The sequence below is a fragment of the Rhinopithecus roxellana genome, chromosome 8 (assembly GCF_007565055.1).
Source record: "Rhinopithecus roxellana isolate Shanxi Qingling chromosome 8, ASM756505v1, whole genome shotgun sequence".
Classification (NCBI taxonomy): Eukaryota; Metazoa; Chordata; class Mammalia; order Primates; family Cercopithecidae; genus Rhinopithecus; species Rhinopithecus roxellana.
The window spans coordinates 101,815,272-101,834,596 of record NC_044556.1 but is presented as its reverse complement, the minus strand read 5'-3'; the positions used below and the strand labels follow the sequence as shown (position 1 = coordinate 101,834,596).

At 39.5% G+C, this 19,325-nt stretch overlaps 1 protein-coding gene across 4 annotated transcripts in view; it reads right to left on the bottom strand.

Annotated features, from left to right (window-relative positions):
• Nucleotides 1-19,325, bottom strand: part of RYR2 (ryanodine receptor 2) — a 793,619-nt gene that overhangs the window by 307,812 nt on the left and 466,482 nt on the right. For all 4 annotated transcript variants that reach the window (XM_030936088.1, XM_030936090.1, XM_030936089.1 and 1 more), the window contains exons 22-24: nucleotides 18,690-18,906; nucleotides 16,072-16,176; nucleotides 10,811-10,914 (exon numbers count right to left, since the gene is read on the bottom strand). In XM_030936088.1, the coding sequence (XP_030791948.1) occupies nucleotides 10,811-10,914; nucleotides 16,072-16,176; nucleotides 18,690-18,906 (426 nt within the window). The remainder of the gene's footprint in view (nucleotides 1-10,810; nucleotides 10,915-16,071; nucleotides 16,177-18,689; nucleotides 18,907-19,325) is intronic.

The following is a 19,325-nucleotide window of genomic DNA, read 5'->3' as shown; positions in this document are numbered from 1 at the left end:
TTTTTTCTTCTTTTTTGGAGACAGAGTCTCACTCTGTTGCCTAGGCTAGAGTGCAGCGGTACAATCCCAGCTCATCACAACCTCTGTCTCTCAGGTTAAAGCAATTCTCCTGCCTCAGCCTCCCAAGTAGCTGGGTTTACTGGCGTGCACCACCACACCTGGCTAATTTTCGTATTTTTAATAAAGTGGGGGTTTCACCGTGTTGGCCAGGCTGGTCTGGAACTCCTGACCTCAAGTGATCCCCCACCTCAGCCTCCCAAACTGCCGGGATTACAGGCGTGAGCCACCGCACCTGGCCACTGATTCAATCTTGCTACTCATTATTGCTCTGTTCAGGTTTTCAATTTCTTCCTGGTTCAGTCTTGGGAGGGAGGCTGTGTGTTTTTAGAAATTAAGTGGGTTTTACATCAGGGACACAAGTATGGTTCAACATCTGCAAATCAATAAATGTGATATGTTGCATACACAGAACCAACAACAAATACCATATAAGCATCTCAATAGACGCAGAAAAAGCATTTGATAAAATTCAGCATCGTTTCATAATAAGAACTCTCAATAAACAAGGGCTAGAAGGAGCATACCTCAAAATAATAAAGGCCATATACAACAATCCCACAGCTAACATTATGCTGAATGGGGAAAGTTAAAAACTTTTCCTCTAAGAACTGGAACAAAACAAGGATATTTTCTTTCACCACTACTATTCATTACAGTACTGGAAGACCCAGCCAGAGCAATTAGGCAGTGGAAAGAAATAAATGGCATCTAAACTGGAAAAACTGAAGTCTAATTATCCTTGTTTGCTGACAATTTGATCTTATGTCACGAAAAACCTAAGGACACCACAAAAAACTCTTATTTGATACATGAATTCAGTAAAGTTGCAGTATGTAAAATCAATGTACAAAAATTGGTAGCATATCTATAGACCAGTGATAATCTAACTAAGAGCCGGGCGCGGTGGCTCACGCCTGTAATCCCAGCTCTCAGAGAGGCAGAGGCGGGAGGATAGCTTGAGCCCAGGAGTTCGAGACCTGCCTGGGTAATATAGCGAGACCCCATTCTCCACAAAAAGGAAAAAAAAAAAACAAAACAAACAAACAAAAAAATCTAACTAAGAAACAAATCAAGGAGGCAATCCTATTTACAATATCCACATAAAAATTAAAATACCTAATTGAAATACCTAAAATACCTAATTAAAATATATTTAACCAAGGAGGTGAAAGATCTGTACAAGAGAAGCTACAAAACAATGACGAAAGAAATTATAGATGATGCAAACAAACAGAAAAACAGCCCATGATCAAGAATCTGAAGAATTAGTGTTAAAATGACGATATTGCTCAAAGCAATCCATAAATTCAATGCAACTCATATCAAAATACCAATGTCATTTTTCACAGAATTAGGGAAAAAAATCCTAAAATTCAAATGGAACAAAAAAGAGCCCAAATAGCCAAAGAAATCCTGAGGGGGAAAAAATGGAGGCATCATACTACCTGACTTAAAATTATATTATAAGGCTATAGTAACCAACACAGCATGGTACTGGTATAAAAACAGACAAATAGATCAATGGAACAGAATAGAGGACCCAGAAATAAAGCTACATATTTACAGCCATATTTGTTGGCATTCACAAAGCCAACAAGAGCATAGATTGGAGAAAGGATACACTCTTCAATAAATGTTGCTGGGAAAACTGGATGGCCACATGCAGAAGAGTAAAACTGGTCCCCTACCTCTCACCACATACAAAAATCAACTCACGATGGGTTAAGACTTAAACAAAAGACTCAAAATTATAAAAATACTAGAAGAAAATCGAGGAAAAACTCTTCTGAACATTGGTCTAGGCAAATAATTTATGACTAAGATCTCAAAAACCCAGGCAACAAAAACAAACAGACAAACAAGACCTATTTAAACTAATAAGCTTCTGCACAGTGAGAGAAAGAATCAAGAGAGTGAAGAGACAACCTGCAGAATGCAAGAAAATATTTTCAAACAATTAATCTGACATCAAACTACTCATTCATCCATAATATGCAAGAAACAAATAATTCAACAACAAGAAAAGCATCAAAGAGTCTCATTAAAAAGCGGGCAAAGGACATGAATAGACATTTTTCAAACGAAGACATATAAATGGCTAACAGGTATATGACAAAATGTTGAACATCACTAATCATCAGAGAAACGCAAACTAAAACCAAGATGAGATATCGTCCTACAGCAGTCAGAATGGCTATTATTAAAAATGCAAACAACAAACAAACAAAAAACAGACATTGGCGAGGATGCAGAGAAAAGGGAACTCTTCTGCACTGTCGGTGGGAATGTAAATTAGTACAGCCTCTATGAAAAAATAGTATAGAAACTTATCAAGGAACTAAAAATAAAACTACCATTTGATCCAGCTATCCTACTATTGGATATCTACCCAAAGGAGAAGAAATCGATATATCAAAAAGACACCTGCACTTGTATGTTTATTGCCACACTGTTCAAAAAATTCACATCAGTAAAGAAATGGAAGGAACCTAAGTGTACATCAATGGATGAATGGATAAAGAAAATGTGGCATAAATACGTAATGGACTATTATTCAGTAGTAAAGAAGAATGAAATCATGTATTTTGTAGCAACATGATTAGAATTGGGGTCATTATTTTAACTGAAATAAGCTAGACCCAGAAAGGCAAATACCCACGTTCTCATTCATAAGTGGGTGTTAAAAAAAAATCTGTACACATGGACATAGAGAGTGGAATGACAGTGAATGGAGACTTGGAAGAGTGAGGGGATTGGAAGGGAGTAGATGATGAGAAATTACTTAATGGGTGCAATATACATTAACTGGGTGATGGATACCCTCAAAGTCCTGACTTTTGTTACTTTATGCATGTAACAAAATTGCACATGTAGCCTGTAAATTTGTGCAATTTTTAAAAAGGCAAAAAACAAACAAACAAACAAAAAAAAAAAAGGATAGAAAAGAGAGCATCTCAGGTGTATTTCAATTGGATCTGTTGGGAGGATATTATAATTCCACATGAGAAATAATGGTAGCTTAGACAAGGTTAGTATAGGGTGGCAATCATGTTGGAGTTGATGATGTGGTGATAGTAACATTAGTAATAGAAGAAAATAAAGAAGTCGATGGATTAAAAGATCAATAGAAAGCCATGGGTGAAGGGAAGGGATGTGTCCAGGATGACTCCCAGATATCTGAGTTGTGTTCTGGGGGACACTTAACACAACAAGGGAAGGAAACTGAAAGAAGCCTGAGATTTGAAGGTATAAAAAAGTCACAAAGTTTGAGGTACATTTGCAATATCTAAGCAAGTTGGCATCTGAGAATGTTATGTGCTGGACACCTTTTTAGGACGAGCACATGATTGTGAATTTAAAAAAAAAAATCATGCTATGGACTTCGGGTGATAATATAATGTGTCAATGTAGGTTCATCAATTGTTATAAATTCTGTTGAGGGCACTGCCTGTGGAAACAGGGGGCATATGAAAAGTCTCTATATCTTCCCTTTAACTTTGCTGAGATCCTAAACCTGCTCTAAAAAATAAAGTTTGTTTGTTTGTTTTTAATTATAGTTCCTGACTTCATGGAGCTTACACTCTAGAACAAGCTTTTCCAGTCCACAGCCCAGGATGGCTTTGAATGTGGCCCAACAGAAATTCATAAACTTTCCTAAAACATTATGAAATGTTTTTGTGATTTTTGTGTTAGTTCATCAGCTATCATTAGTGTTAGTGTATTTTTTGTGTGGCCCAACACAATTCTTCTTCCAATGTGGCCCAGGGAAGCCAAAAAATTGGACACTGCTGGTCTAGAAGGAAAGACAAGTATTAACCTCAGAAAGTGATATTACAAATTGTGGTGAGAGTTATAAAAACAGTATCAGGTGTTATAAAGGAAGTGGTGAGGAAATTCTTATCAGGGAAGTGATATTTAAATGAAGACCTGAGGGATGAGTAGGGAGGAGCTCCTTTAAGGGTGAAATGAAGAATTTTCCAGGCAAAGGGAACAGAATAGGTGAAGCAGGAAAAAGTTTAACTCATTACCAGGAAGAGACCATGAGGGCTGGAACATAAGGAACAAGGCAAAGTCAAAGATTGGTGCAAGGCATGATGACAAACAGGAGGTGTCAGATTGTCTGGGCCCCGTACACACTTGTGAAGATATCAGACTCCATTCAAGTTCCAGGGGAAGCCATTGAGCAGTTTTAAGCAACATATGAATGAATGCATGTGTGTGTATGAACTCAGGTTGCTGTGCTTAGAATAAAGAAGGCGAGTGGGAGGACCAGGTAGGAGATCGCTGTGGTAGTCTGGGTGACAGATGATGGTGGCTTGGACCAGAGTGACTGCTGTGGAAAGGGAGGATGGGGGAAGAGTGATGCAGACTTGGGAGAACCTGATTTTGGGTTAGAAGTAGGAATGAAACAAAGGGAAGAGTCAAAGGTGATTCCCAGGTTCCTTGCCTGTGTAGCAGGATAAATAGCTGTGCATGTTGAAAGTCTCAATGGACTCCTAAATGCAAATACAGGGGACATAAGGCTATATAGGTCTAGGGTGCTTCTGAGGCATCCAGGGGAAAATGTCAATGGAATGATAGGACATACAATTCTGTCACTCAGAGCAGATGTCTGGGGTAGAGATGGACATTTGGGGAGGTATCAGCACCTGTGTGGTAATTAAGTCATGGAGTGGTGAGAACACCTTCAGAGAGTTTGCACACTGAGAAGAAATGGCCCAGGACTGAACATAAAGATTCACATTTAGAACTTGGGAAGATAGGCTGGGTGCAGTGGTTCACACCTGTAATCCCAGCACTCTGGGAGGCTGAGGCGGGTGTATCACCTGAGGTCAGGGGTTTGAGACCAGCCTGGCCAACATGGCAAAATCCCATCTGTACTAAAAAAATACGAAAGAAAAAATAACCAGAGGTGGTGGCAGGCGCCTGTAATCCCAGCTACTTGGGAGGCTGAGGCAGGAGAATTGTTTGAACCTGGGAGACAGAGGTTATAGTGAGCTGAGATCACACAACTGCACTCCAGCCTAGGCAATGGAGCGAGACTCCTTCAAATAAATAAGTAAGTAAGTAGGGAAGATTGTTGCCAGCAAGAAACCAAAAAGAAGAAAGAGGAGGAAGAGGAGGAGGAAGAGACAGAAAAAGGAGAAGGAGAAAGATAAGGAGGAAGAGACAGAAAAAGGAGAAGGAGAAAGATAAGGAGAGGAAGAGGAGGAAAAAGGAGAAGAGGGAGGAGAAGAAGAAAAGTGAGAAGGAGAAGAGCGAGAAGGAGAAGAGGAAGAAGGAGAAGGAGAAGAGGGAAGAGGAAGGAAGAGAAGAGAGGAGAAGAGGGAAGAGGAGAAGGAAAAGAAGAAGACGGAGGAGAAGAGGAGGGAGGAGAAGGAGGAGAAAGATGACAAAAGGGAGGAGGAGAAGAGGAAGTAGGGCAAGGAGAAGAGGAAGGAGGAGAAGAAGAGGAAGAAGGGAAAGGAGAATAGGGAGAAGGAGAAGAGGGAGAAAGAGAAGGGCGGAAGGAGAAGAGGCAGAAAGAGAAAAGGGAGGAGAAGAAGAGGGAGGAGAAGAAGAGCGAGAAGGAGGAGAGGGAAAGGGAGAGGCAGAAGGAGGAGGAGGAAGAAGGAGGAGGAGGAGGGAGGAGGAAGGAGGAGGAGGAAGGAAGAGAAGGAGGAGGAGGGGAAGGAAGGAAGGAAGGAAGGAAGGAAGGAAGGAAGGAAGGAGGAAGGAGGAAGGAAGGAAGGAAGGAAGGAAGGAAGGAAGGAAGGAAGGAAGGAAGGAAGGAAGGAAGGAAGGACAAAAAGGGAGGGGAGGGGAGAGGAAGGGGTGGGTGAGGAAGTGGGGGGAGGAGAAAGAGGAAAAGAGGTATGAGAAACTAACTTGCTGTCTTGAACAAAAATTCCACCTCTCCCCTTCTCAGTTATTTGTCTCCCTTCCATATTGCTTTCCTCTCCATCCCTGTGTCCTGGGTCCCTACTATTCCTCCCACCCTTCGCCACATACATGCACAAGCACACTACATCATCTAAAAATAATTTTCAGGAAAAATACTTGGCTAGGGGAAAAAATATCATTGTAGTGTCACCATATTTTTGCTAACTTCCAAAGAAATAAATTCTATGAATGTGTATTATATGTTGATTAAAAATCCTTATATCAATTATTTCTAAAATGTGAACTGCTTATTCAGAAATTAAGATCTGGAATTTGGAAAATAATAAAAACTAAACCAGAAATTGAACCTTTGGTAACACTGATCACATTTAAGGGGCATCTGGCAGGCATGATTGCCAAGCTGTGCTGTTCTGAGAGTGTCCCAATTTTGCAGTACTGTACGATACACAGATGATGCTGATGGAAGTCTAAAGTAAGTTGTCATTGTCAACAATTTACATTAAAAATCACAGAAACAGCACCCAACATTCATATTTCATTAAATCACTCCTCACCCCGAAATAAGGGATATTCTGAAATAATTTCTTGCTTATTTGTTATTTGGAACTTCTAAAGATTTCACCCTCCTACGATATATTTATTAAACAAACAAACAAAAAACCTACACTATGCTTCCTCGGTCAGACATATGTTGTTAAAGGCTTTATCAATATCCTATTAGTCCCTATAATAAATCCATGAAGAAAATACATTATGATCCTCATTTTACTAAGGAGAACAAAACCTCGGGTTCAGAGGAGTTGAGTGACTCCAGCAACATTTCTTTGGTGGAACAAGGCCTTAAGTCCAGACGACCCAACTCCAGAGTCTGTGTTCTTACCTACTCTGCTCTGGGGACTGCCAATTAAATAAGTGAATAAAGGAAATATAGGAAGAACGTACTGTACTTTCTCTAAACCCCTAGAACTGGGCATGGTATGAATCTTAGAGAAGTACAGGTGTTTTCCCCTAATTCGATTTGTAAATAAATAAATAAAAATCAGTCCATCATAAAACCATATAAACTAGCTATAAGAAAATCAACAAAGAAATGTTAAGCATTTGCTTGTGAAGAGGGTGATTTACATTCATCAGAGAGAATAAAACCACAGTACGTGCAGTCTGAAGATTAACCAAACCAGCCACCAGCAGCTGGTACGTATGACACTGGATTACATGTAATAGCCAAAGGCACAACATGCTAAATGCAAATACAGAGATTTCTACAGTCCAGAATTTACTCTCTGCAATAGCTGGTTCAGGTGTCAATTGCTAAAATGATAGGGAACGCACTGCAAATTTAAATTATGTTAGACCACGACCTTTCAATAAAACATTCTGTTGTAAAAGATGAAGAAATAATAAGCTGCCATGAATTACTAAGCTAAATATAAAAGCCTCATGTCAAGAGCGCAAAGGAAGATCAGAGATGCTGAATCCAAGTACTCAGGACACAGGGCTCATTATGCATTCTTTATTACAAGCAAACCTTGTCATTTTTAACCTTTAGGTTCTCAGCTTACTTGATGTGTATATATCGCTTCTTCTTTTAAGTTTCTAGTAGAACCTAAGCTCAATCTATGCCTAATGTGTTTATTTACAAGACAATCTGCATCCTTGAGGATATAGAGTTATACATCACTTAACAATGGGGATACACTCTGAGAAATGCGTCTTTAGGCAATTTCATCATTACGTGAACATTATAGAGTATACTTGTACAAACCTAGATCATAAAGCCTTCTACACACCTAAGCTATACGATACAGCCTATTGCAGCTAGACTACAAACTTGTACATGTTACTTTACCAAATACTGTAGACAATTGTAACACAATGGTAAGTATTTGGGTATCTAAATATAGAAAAAGTAATGCATTGCACTAGGATGTTAGGACTGCCATGATGTCGTGATAGGAATTTTTCAGCTCCATTGTAATCTCACGGCCACCATCCTATATGTAGTCCATCATTAAGCCAAACACTGTTAGGCAGAGCTCATGACTACATACCTGAACCCAAATTCTAGAATTTGAAATGAAGTTTAAGTTTTGTGTTCTGGGTCCCTGGTAAAATAATTCCAGTGTAAATAACTCCTTATGACTCTTAACAAAACTGAAACAAGCAAAAAGGACTAAAGTATAGTTTTGTACATAATATAAAAACATACTAGGATAAGTCATCTATTTGAACAAATCCAGTTCTACAGGGCATCAAGGATGGAAAGAGGACAAGAGTAAAGTTACCGGCTTTGCAAAAATATTCTCTTTACTTTTCTATATCAAAATTTGGAATTATATTTCTTCCTTTATTCCACTGCAGTCCCATTATTCCATCTGCAAAATTAAGTGGCAAAATCAAGAAGTAAATTGGCAACAATCACTAAAAAGCAAATTTGCCTTTACAGGGTGATACAAAATACTCTACAGCAGCTTTTCTCAAAATATGTGCTCAGGCTGGATGCAGCGGCAAGCTCCTTTAGCCCTAGATACCCAGACTGAGGCCAGAGAATCACTTGAACTCAGGAGTTGGAGGCTGCAGTGTGCCATGGTCAAGCCTGTGAATTGCCATTGCTCACCAGCCTGGGCAACATAGTAAGACTCTGGCTCCTTTTAAATTTATTTTTATTACTATTATTTTTGAGACAGGGTCCTGCTCTGTCATCCAGGCTGGAGTGCAGTGGTGTGATCACAGCTCACTGGAGCCTCAATCTCCCAGGCTCAATCCATCCTCAGCCTCCAAGGAGCTGAGACTACAGGTGTGTGCCGTTATGCCCAGAAAAGTTTTATAGTTTTTGTTGACAGGTGGTCTCACTGTGTAGCCCAGGATGGTCTCAAACTCCTGGGCTTAAGCCATCTACTGGCCTTGGCCTCCCAAAGGGCTGGGATTACAGGCATGAGCCACTGTGCCCAGCTGACTTTGGTTCCTTAAAAAACTAAAACAAAACCAAAGATATGTTGCTCAGATAAATAGTCCTCAAAGGTATGCTCTGAAAAGAGGCTGCTATGGTCAAATACGTTTAGTAAAAACCATAAACAGACTTCACCCCAAAGTTCTGAAAAGTCCATCAGCAAAAATTTTTAAATTATTTAACTCTTTGAATTTAGCATCTTTTAAATATATTAAATCAGTGCTTCCCAAATTACCTATGGTGAAGAACTAATTTATTTTTTAATATTTGGTCTATTGTGGTTTCATTTTCTGATATCATGCAATAAAACTGTTAGAGAAAATTGAATTTTCAAAATGAAGACATATAGGCTATGACCTCACATTTCTTAAATTATTAGATTCAATATATGTAAAATTGCTTGCCTAAATTGGTATAGAAGTTTATAAATACTTACTCTTAATATCTTATTTAGTCACAAACCTGCAACAATTTGTGACTGGCCCAGTCCCGGTCCACAACCCACATTCTGTGGACCTGTATTGTATGAGATCACTATCGGGAGAACCCGCTCCCGATAGTTACATGAGTTCTGTTCTATGTCCTAAGTGTTTTGGCTGGTTTGAGAAATAAAGGGAAAGAGCACAAGAGAAATTTAAAGCTGGGTGTCCAGGGCAGACATCACATGTCGGCAGGATCCATGATGTTCTCCGAGTTGTAAAACCAGCAAGTTTTTATTAGCAATTTTCAAAAGGGGAGGGAGTGCACGAATAGGGTGTGGGTCTCAGAGATCACATGCTTCACAGGGTAATAAAATATCACAAAGCAAATGGAGGCAGGGCGAGATCACAGGACCACCAGACGAGGAGAAATTAAAATTGCTAATGAAGTTTCGGGCACGCATTGTCGTTGATAACATCTTATCAGGAAACAGGGTTTGAGAGTAGACAACCGGTCTGACCAAAATTTATTAGTCGGGAATTTTCCTCATCCTAATAAGGCTGGAAGAGCTACAGGAGACTGGGGCTTATTTCATCCCTTCTGCTTTGGCCACAAAAGACAGCATGCCTTGAGGGGGCCATCTATAAACCTACCCTCAGGGCTCATTCCCTTTCTCAGGGATGTTCCTTGCTGAGAAAAAGAATTCAGCGATATTTCTCCTATTTGCTTTTGAAAGAGGAGAAATATTGCTTTTGAAAGAGGAGAAATATGGCTCTGTTCCCTCTGGCTCACCGGCGGCCAGAAGTCTTATCTCTGGTGTTCCCTGAACATTGCTGTTATCTTGTTCTTTTTTCAAGATGCCCAGATTTCATACTATTCAAACACACATGCTCTACACACAATCTGTGCAGCTGACACAATCTTCACAGGGTTCTGAGGTAACATTTGTCCTCCCCAGTTTATGAAGAAGACGACGGGATTAAGAGTTTAAAGTAAAGACAGGCATAGGAAATCACAAGGGTATTGATTGGAGAAGTGATAAGCGTCCATGAAATCTTCACAATTTATGTTCAGAGATTACAGTAAAGACAGGCGTAAGAAATTATAAAAGTATTAATTTGGGGAACTAATAAATGCCCATGAAATCTTCACAATTTATGTTCTTCTGCCACAACTTCAGCCAGTCCCTCCGTTCAGGGTCCCTGACTTCCCGCAACAGATCACAAAATCCTCATCATCCATAATTCCCATAAACATAGGTAGGACACCCTTTGCAAAATACTGATGTAGAACGAAAGGACATAAATGAACAGGGTCAAAGTCTTATTCTAAACAAATACTGATCCAATCCACTTATGCATTATCAAAAGTTCTAGCTGCAATTACAAATCACTTCACAGCTGAATTAATAGATAACATCAATACCTGTTTTTGTGTTTTGGTTTTTGTGTTTTTTGGAAACACAGATTGGAAAATTGAAAAAGTTAAGAAACTCACTTCAGGGTCTCAAGCGACATTTGTAAGTTGTAATTGCGCTCCTGTTCAGGCAGCTTGGAGAACTCCACCAGGCATGGGTGTTGTCTCTTGTTGTCATCTCTAACCTGAAACAGGACAGGAAATTGACATATAATAGTCTCCAACGCCAGGCACTAGCAATGGAATTCAACTGTGTAGTGGAAAGTGGAGGTGGAAGGCAAGAAGGAACACCCAGATCATCAACCCCTCAAAGCTGCCCCGACAACCTCTCAGGCGCAGTGAATATCTGAGGTCATTGGTAGAAGCTGGCATTATCTTCATTCCTTCCCTTCTGTTTGGCAGAGCTTCCATGAGCCCCCGCCATGCAGACTCCTACCCCAGATTCCCACAGGCTCACTCACTCAGCTCCTTGTAGCATTTGCTTATATCTTACTTTCTCAGTGAGGTTTACCCCTCCCACTTGCCTAATGAGGACAGTCTGCCTGCCCACCCTACTCTTTTTTTTTTTTTTTTTTTTGTCCATACACCTTCCACCAGCTTGGATTTATTGAGTTATTGGGCTATTGTCTGTCTCCCTGAATTAGAAGATCAAAAATGCAAAGATTTTGGTCTCTTTTGTTCTTTGATGTGTCCCAAACACCTTAAACATTCCTGGTATGTCCTGGGTACTCGACACATGTTTTATAAATAGAAATAAATCCTGTGTAAGAAGGGTGTGGTAATGACTTAGTTTTAATTTGTAGTAATTTTCTTTTTTTTTTTTTGTTTCATTTCTTGGTTTATTTATTTATTTGTTTATTTATTTTTGCTATAAGGGACCAACATCTAAATCATGTCTATAGTTTATATAATAGTATTTTATAAATATTTCATTTCCTGATTTTTATAATTGTGCAATGGTTATATAAGAGCATTTATGTTTAAGGGAAAAACAATAACTAAAAATGCAAAGGGTTATTGTCTCAGTCTATTTTGGCTTCTATAACAAATATTATAGACCGGGTGGCTTATGAAAAACAGAAATTTGTTTCTCACAGTCCTGGAGGCTGACATTCCAAGATCAAGGCACCAGCAGAGTTGGTCTTACGTTTGAGATGGTGCCTTCTTGCTGGCTGTGTCTTTGCATGGTGGACAGAGCAGGGGCACTCTCTGAGGCCTATTTTATAAGGGCACTAATCTCATTAATGAGGGCTCCGCTCTCTGACCTAATCACTTACCAAAGGCCCCACCTCCTAATCACAGTAGGGGTTAGCATTTAAACACATGGATTTGGGGGACACATTCGGTCTACAGTAGACATCACATCTGCAACTTATTTTCAAGCAGGAAAAGAAAATCTTTCATGTATAGAACCACACTGATTACAGACATCAATTAACGACAGGACTGACTGACATAAACAGTTTGAGGTGGCTCTGACTGTTCATTTTACCCCCTGCACGTTACTCTTGATCTCACAAATCACCCTACTACCTTCACAAAATCCATTAGCATCATATGCAGGTGGTTTTTATATTAATCCTTGAAACTGTATATTAGCAATCACATTAAATTAAATGCAAGGTTTTAGGAATGAATTAATGAGAAAGATGTTCTCTCTCCTTGCATTAGTAATTAGGTTTGTTATCTTCTCAAAGACCTAAATTGCATCAGCATTAATGCTATGGCAGCACCTAGATGGTGGCCATATGCTATCAGGGAACAAATTACTTCATGAGCATCATTACCAGGTCCTATAAATGCCACATAAGAAGTACACAAACATGAGCGAGCTTTTTTCAAGTCTTCAGCAGTCACCAAGTTAGAAAGGATGTATTTATTCCTTTCCTTCTGGTCATCATTACAAATGAACAAGACTTATACAGAATCATATATTAGGTATACTTATTTAATTACAGAACTCTGAAAATGAAATTGAGTTATGTAATGTAACTCTAAACCCTAAATCTCTAATCCTACAAATGAAACACAAAATGAACATTTATAAAATGAATGTGGCTGAACCCAGAGATAATCCCCCCATTTAGGTCATCTCCACTTTGTCTCTACTCTCTATACCAGAGAATAACCAACACCATCATCTTCTCAAGCGTCTAAATGGAATCAGAAATCTGTGCAGATTCCCTTCCTTCTCCTGTGACATCCCATACATGAACACTGAAACACCTCCCGTAACCACGTCTCTCTATGCCTGCTGCAGGGCTCTCAGTCGCCTCTCACCTGCGGTACCTGTGCCCTCTCCCTGCCCCTCTTCCTGCCTCCAGGCTCTCTGCTTTTCCACATTCACAGCAGAGCTTCTTTTGAAAGCAGACAGAATTCTGTCACCTTCCTGCTAAGCATTTTTCCATGCTGTTTAGCCACCTACAGAATAAAAACATCTTCTTCCCAAAGCCTTTTGTGACACACTTCCTGCGTACATGGCATGGCTTCCCACCTCTTCTCCGCACCACAGCAGAGGTGTCCTCTTGCAACACTGCACCACTGAAAGGTCATGGCAAATGTCCTGTCTCTTCTGCCTCCTCGCTTTTACACATGCCAGGTCCTCTGCCTACTACATGGTCATGCTTTCTGATTGCCAGCTATCTTGTACACATCCCTTAGCCTTGGATCAAACATTTACCTCCTCCTGGAAGCCTTCCCTGATTTCCCTGGGAAGAGCTAAATATTACTTCTTTACTCTGTAATTGCTTGCCTACCTATCATTCAACTAAACAGGAAGCGCCTAGAAGGCAAACACAGTACCTTAAAAATCAAGGTCTTTTCAAAACTGAGTCCCCAGTACTAAACACACAAGGCAAACAGACATACAATGAATGTTAAAGGGACAAATAAATGATAGATGGATCTGCCTTGTTAGTCCATAAAATAGAGCCTTTGCACCATGCTCCTGGGAAATACATCCCAAAGAAATGATAACTTCTTCGGAAAAAGAATCCAGCATGCTGGGTAGCTAAGTATAAATTGCTCCAAAGAAAATCATACTTGAATATTTCAAAACCTCATTTAAAATGTTAATGAATTTATGAAATTAGCATAGTAACAGGCACATATCTTAGTCTAGAATAACAGACATCACAAGGTCAAGGATTTTAACTACTACACAAAAATGAGTTCCAGGGAAGGTCTTGGAAAATAAGCAGGCTGCAAATCATACATTAGATGAGAGAACACTTCCTGCACCAGGAAAGGTGCAGCTGCTAACACAACAGCAGCAGACCGAGGGCTCAGTGTCTCCCCCAGAGGTACAGCAAGCCCAGTGTTGCCTCAGCTGGCCTCAGACCCAGCAAAGGATAGCTTGAGTCAACTGTGGACAAGAAGGCTCCGCAGTACTGTGTTATCCTTTAGTTTAGTACTTGAAAACCCAAAGAGTGTCTTGAACATGGCAGGAATATGATGTATGGTATCAAGCCGAACTAAATTTAACTGCAAGAATCAATAATAATGAGACTTTATATTTTAGTCAGTTCTTAAAGAAGAAACACTCCTAAGACTTCACTGAAAACATCATCATTTAGGTGAATTTACTGAGTTCGCAACAGAGATCATCTTAGAAACCCACTGAAATATTTGCTATTACAATATGGGGTTTTGCTGCTTGTTTTACATTTCTTTTTTTTTTTTTTTTTTTATGGGAACTTTTAAAAAAATCTACCTGGCCTCTAAACATCTTTTCTTATTTTTGAAAATTCTGGGGAATGTTGCCTGTAATTCCTCTGGCAATTGATTACTTACACATTTGTAGCATCTCTCTTCCTACCGACTAATAGATGGTTCAGTCTTTTATTTAGCATTTATACATATCTTTCAAGTTTAAGAATTGATGAGGCTGGTTGTGCCTGTCATCCAGCCTGTAATCCCAGCACTTTGGGAGGCTGAGGTGTGCAGATCACCTGAGGTCAGGAGTTCAAGACCAGCCTGGCCACATGGTGAAACCCTGTCTCTACTAAAAATACAAAATTAGCTGGGTGTGGCAGTGCATGCCTGTAAAACCAGCTACTTGGGACGCTGAGGCAGGAGAATCGCTTGAACTCAGGAGGTGGAGGTTGCAGTGAGCCAAGATCATACCATTGCACTCCAGCCTGGGTAACAAGAGTGAAACTCTATCTCAAAAAAAAAAAAAAAAAAAAAAAAAGAATTGATGAATATAGCACAAAACTAGGTATCCAAGTGTTTGCTGGTGTAACAAATGTCTAACTATCATTTAGTTAATCAAGACATCCCATTTTCTGGTCATGCTTCAGCAAGCTGTACAGTGACCTGCAGTCACTTTCTAAATTCTGTCTTAGAAAACCTCGATTCAAGTCTTGGAGCTGCTCCTCACTAGTTACGTGATGCCTGCCAAGGCATGCATTTAGCAACTGCAAGAACTCTCCGTTAGGTCATCGCCAGTACAACTGAACTAATGATACAACCCAGTTCACTGTGATGACAATTTGACCTAATAATCTGTATGTGAGAATGCAAGACACTGAATAAATACATAAATATTACTGAGTAGTGTGGAGTATCACATGATACTACTACTAACATTAAGTATTCTTTATTTAGAGCTCAATGTAATAAACTATGATGAGTAAATACATTAATTTCCCTATTCACTCAGGTATAAGAAAGTGTTACAGCCTTTGGGACACTTAGAATAATATCATACAAATGAAAGTATTACCATGGTTTTGACACAAACAAGTATACGATATGCACTAGGATTATACAGGAAGTTGTTTGCTTTAAATCTAAATTTTATTAAGTTGTAAACTAAGATCTTTAGCAGAGTATCATTTAGAAGCATGTGCAGTCATGATTTCTCAGCCTTCATTCCACCTGTGAAATCAACTAGGAATGTTTGCCCGGAGGTCTCCTGCTTTTACACACAATTGGTACTGAAAGAAAAGAAACATCAGCGAGGGAAAAGTAAATTGCCTTCTTTTCATTTTCAGTTTTCACTTTCGATTTCACGGAGATTTTTTAAGTGGCTTAAAAATCAATGTCTATTATCTGTATGTGTTAACCTTGATTTGAAAATATAACTTTCAGCCCAGAGACAGATAACTTTCCATTGTCTAGGCAGCTAGACCATCCTTCAGTGAACCTGCCAATAATGCCTGTCAGCCCCATTAACTACAACAATGTAGTAATGCAAAACTGCACAAAAACTAATGTGTTGGGGGAAAAACATCAATCTAATTGATTGATGTCACCCCAAAGCAGGAAAAGGGGGAAAAAGTTATGTTTTCAGAAAGATGTATTAACAGAATCCGAAGATAAATTTCAAAACTACATACCGGTCCATACTGCCAGCCAAGCTCAATTTTATTCATAACCCAGAGTTCATGGATATTCTCTGCCAGTTTTTCTCTTATTCTTTCTAGATGAGGAGGCAACACAATCTAAAATTTACAAAAAGAAAAAAAAAAAAAAGACACATCAGAAACAAATGCAATAAGATGCGGTGCCAACGGTCTTCACTGCAAACTGAACTAAATAAAACTGCCTCATAAACCATTAATCATAGAACAGAGTTTTAAGCCATCTATTTCATGACATTCTTTAAATAAATTTTGGGACTTTTTTTTTGACAACTTAGGTTTCCAAATCAATTTATGAGCCACACACACACACACACACACACACACACACACACACACACACACAAAGGAGTGTTGGTGGGGACAACCGAAAGATGTTTAATGGATATGGGGCTACTGCTAAGGAATGTATGACTTAAAATGAGAAATTGCCCCAAAGCTCTTACACCATTTGGGCCAGCAGTCATAAGCCAGGGTAAAGGCAATTCAGTGCCCACATGATAATTCGTCGGCTCTTTGAGCATGTAAATGTCTGACTGTAGTGATTGATGTCTTCCCCTACACTCTACTCTGTTACTGTTAGTGGTTTCTAAATACAAGCCTCACAGAAAAGAAACAAAATCTTTACATGTTCCCAATAAAAGGAAGAAACTGAATGTTCATAAAAAACACAAAGTAAGGTACTGGTTGTTTATGTCTTGATTAAGCACTTGTGTGTGACCCCACAGCTAGTCTCACAACACACAGAGTGGGCAAACGACCACAATGCCCAATGACGAGGTGGCATTTCCATGAGAAGCAGGTGATAATTGTTTCCTTTCCCTGATAGAGGTTATCTGGGTCTCAGGTAATCTTTAAGGTTCTACCATGACATCATCCAGTTGTCCATTTCTAGCCTCCCAAACCTTTTTTTCTACGAACTTAGGTTGCACTACAGATATCCTCCCACCTTTCAGCAAATGGGCAATGCAAACTGAATTTTGGCCAGGAACAATGTCTGCATGTTTATTTTAACAACATGATATAAAAAGGGGGAACAAGAAATACGATTCAAGGAGCTAAACATCCGACTGCTAAGCAACTGAAGTTTCTGAGGCAGGCGATTAACTCAACTTCAGACTTTAGAAACAATGTCTTTGATCTTTAAACACTAATAAACAAACTTTGAATATCTAACCAACCTCACTGAAGCTACTTCACCATCAATATAAATCCATATGTAATTCACTGCCAACCTCAGAACACCATTACATCTATGAAACAGAAAAAGAGGAACAACAGCTAACATCTGTTGGGCACCCATTTGCCAGGTAATATGGTATCTATTAACCATGACAAACATACTCTTAGCATCCCAATAAACAAGGTGAGCAGCTCCCCTAAGCGGGGAGTAGGCCCTTGATGTCAGGCATTTGGACTCTAGAGCTCATGGTCTTCATCTATACCCAAGATAAAAGTCAGTTAAATATCTTCCAAAGAAGTGTATCCAAGAAGGAAATTAGAAGAAATTAAAAACTCCATGTTTCCTATACAGGATCCTCATCTTTCTCTATATTCTTCTTAGATTCTCACAGGAGTATGAAACCCATTGTGAACTGTGCACTCCTTATAAGAATCTAACTAACGCCTGATGATGTGAGAGAGAACAGTTTCATGCCAAAGCCATCCCCACCTTCCACCCCGGCCCACGGGCTGGTGGCAAAGAGTCTTCCAGGAAACTGGTACCTAGTGCCAAAAAGACTGGAGGCTTAAGAACTACACTCTGAAATCAGTATGTGTCACGTCCATATGATATTACTTCAAGTGCAGCATGTTACCCCACATATTAAATCATCTTAACACTATTATACCTTAAAATTTCTTGTACGATTTTTGCCACTAAGTTCCACCTGTTGCTATTATTGCCTATTTTTAAAAGTGTAATATGTACTTTATAAGCTAAGTAATATTAATTATTTTAATAAAACTTTAAAGAAAACCTTGAACAGTGTTTTTAACACTTCAGGTTGTAATCTGTTAATACGTTAGGGAATCAGTTTATTGAGGTGGGAAAACTACTTAAAACGTAGAATAGAGGCCGGGCACAGTAGCTAATGCCTATAATCCCAGCACTTTGGGAGGCCGAAGCAGGTGGATCACCTGAGGTCAGGCGTTCAAGACCAGCCTGGCCAACGTGATGAAACCCCATCTCTACTAAAAACACAAAAATTAGCCAGGTGTGGTGGCAGGCACCTATAATCCCAGCTACCTGGGAGGCTGAGACAGGAGAATCACTTGAACCCAGGAGGCAGAGGTTGCAGTGAGCCAAGATTGCGCCACTGCACTCCAGTCTGGACAACAGAGCGAGACTCCATCACAAAAACAACAACAACATAAAAAAAATAATAAAATAAAACATAGAATAGAATAGAAAATGAGTGAGTGGACATGGTAAATGTAAGTGTTATTTTATGAGTCTTCTTTCAGTCCTACGTGTCAACTGTACAACTGTATTACTGTGAAATCCATTCCATGGGTTGCGGACCAAGTGTAAAGCCACTGCGTATCAGAATGACTGTATCACCAGCGATTGCCATTCGAGAGGATCTTGGTACCTGGCTGGTATCCACAGGGATCGGTGTGAAGGCAGCTTGTGTCAGGGAAACTGTGGGGCCCAGCAGGTCGCGTGTGTAAGTTCTTTCTTGCTTGTACTCTCGGCTGTGTTCCACTTTCAACTTTTCTTTTGGCAGAACAGCTTCATAACAAGGAGCGTACCCAGGTGGAGGAAGAAATTTGAATTCTCCATGTCGCCCCCCAAGCAGAAAGCGTACTCTAAAAAGGATGCATGTTAGAGTCCATTTTATCTCTGACGTACATTAAAGTTTTCTAATTAACAAAATCTTAGGGAAAGATTATTAGTACAAAAGTAATTTTATCAGAAGCCACATTTTCCCCTAAGTACCATCAAAATGTGATCACCTTAGAAATCAAGGGCCTCCAATTGTAAAGGGTAAAACCTGAGGACATCATATTCAGTCGAAGAGAAAACCTTCAGCTAATTAATGGGTCAGTGAAGACATCACCTGCTGGAGAAGTAACTAAAAGCACATGCACCACAATCTTATGGGAATGAAGTGCATGTTGATAATAACTGGTCACCTAATGTCCCAAAGTACCCACATAATCAACAGATAAAGAAAGACCTGATTGAAATATCTACATGCTTAAAATTACAGGACTTAACAAGGAAT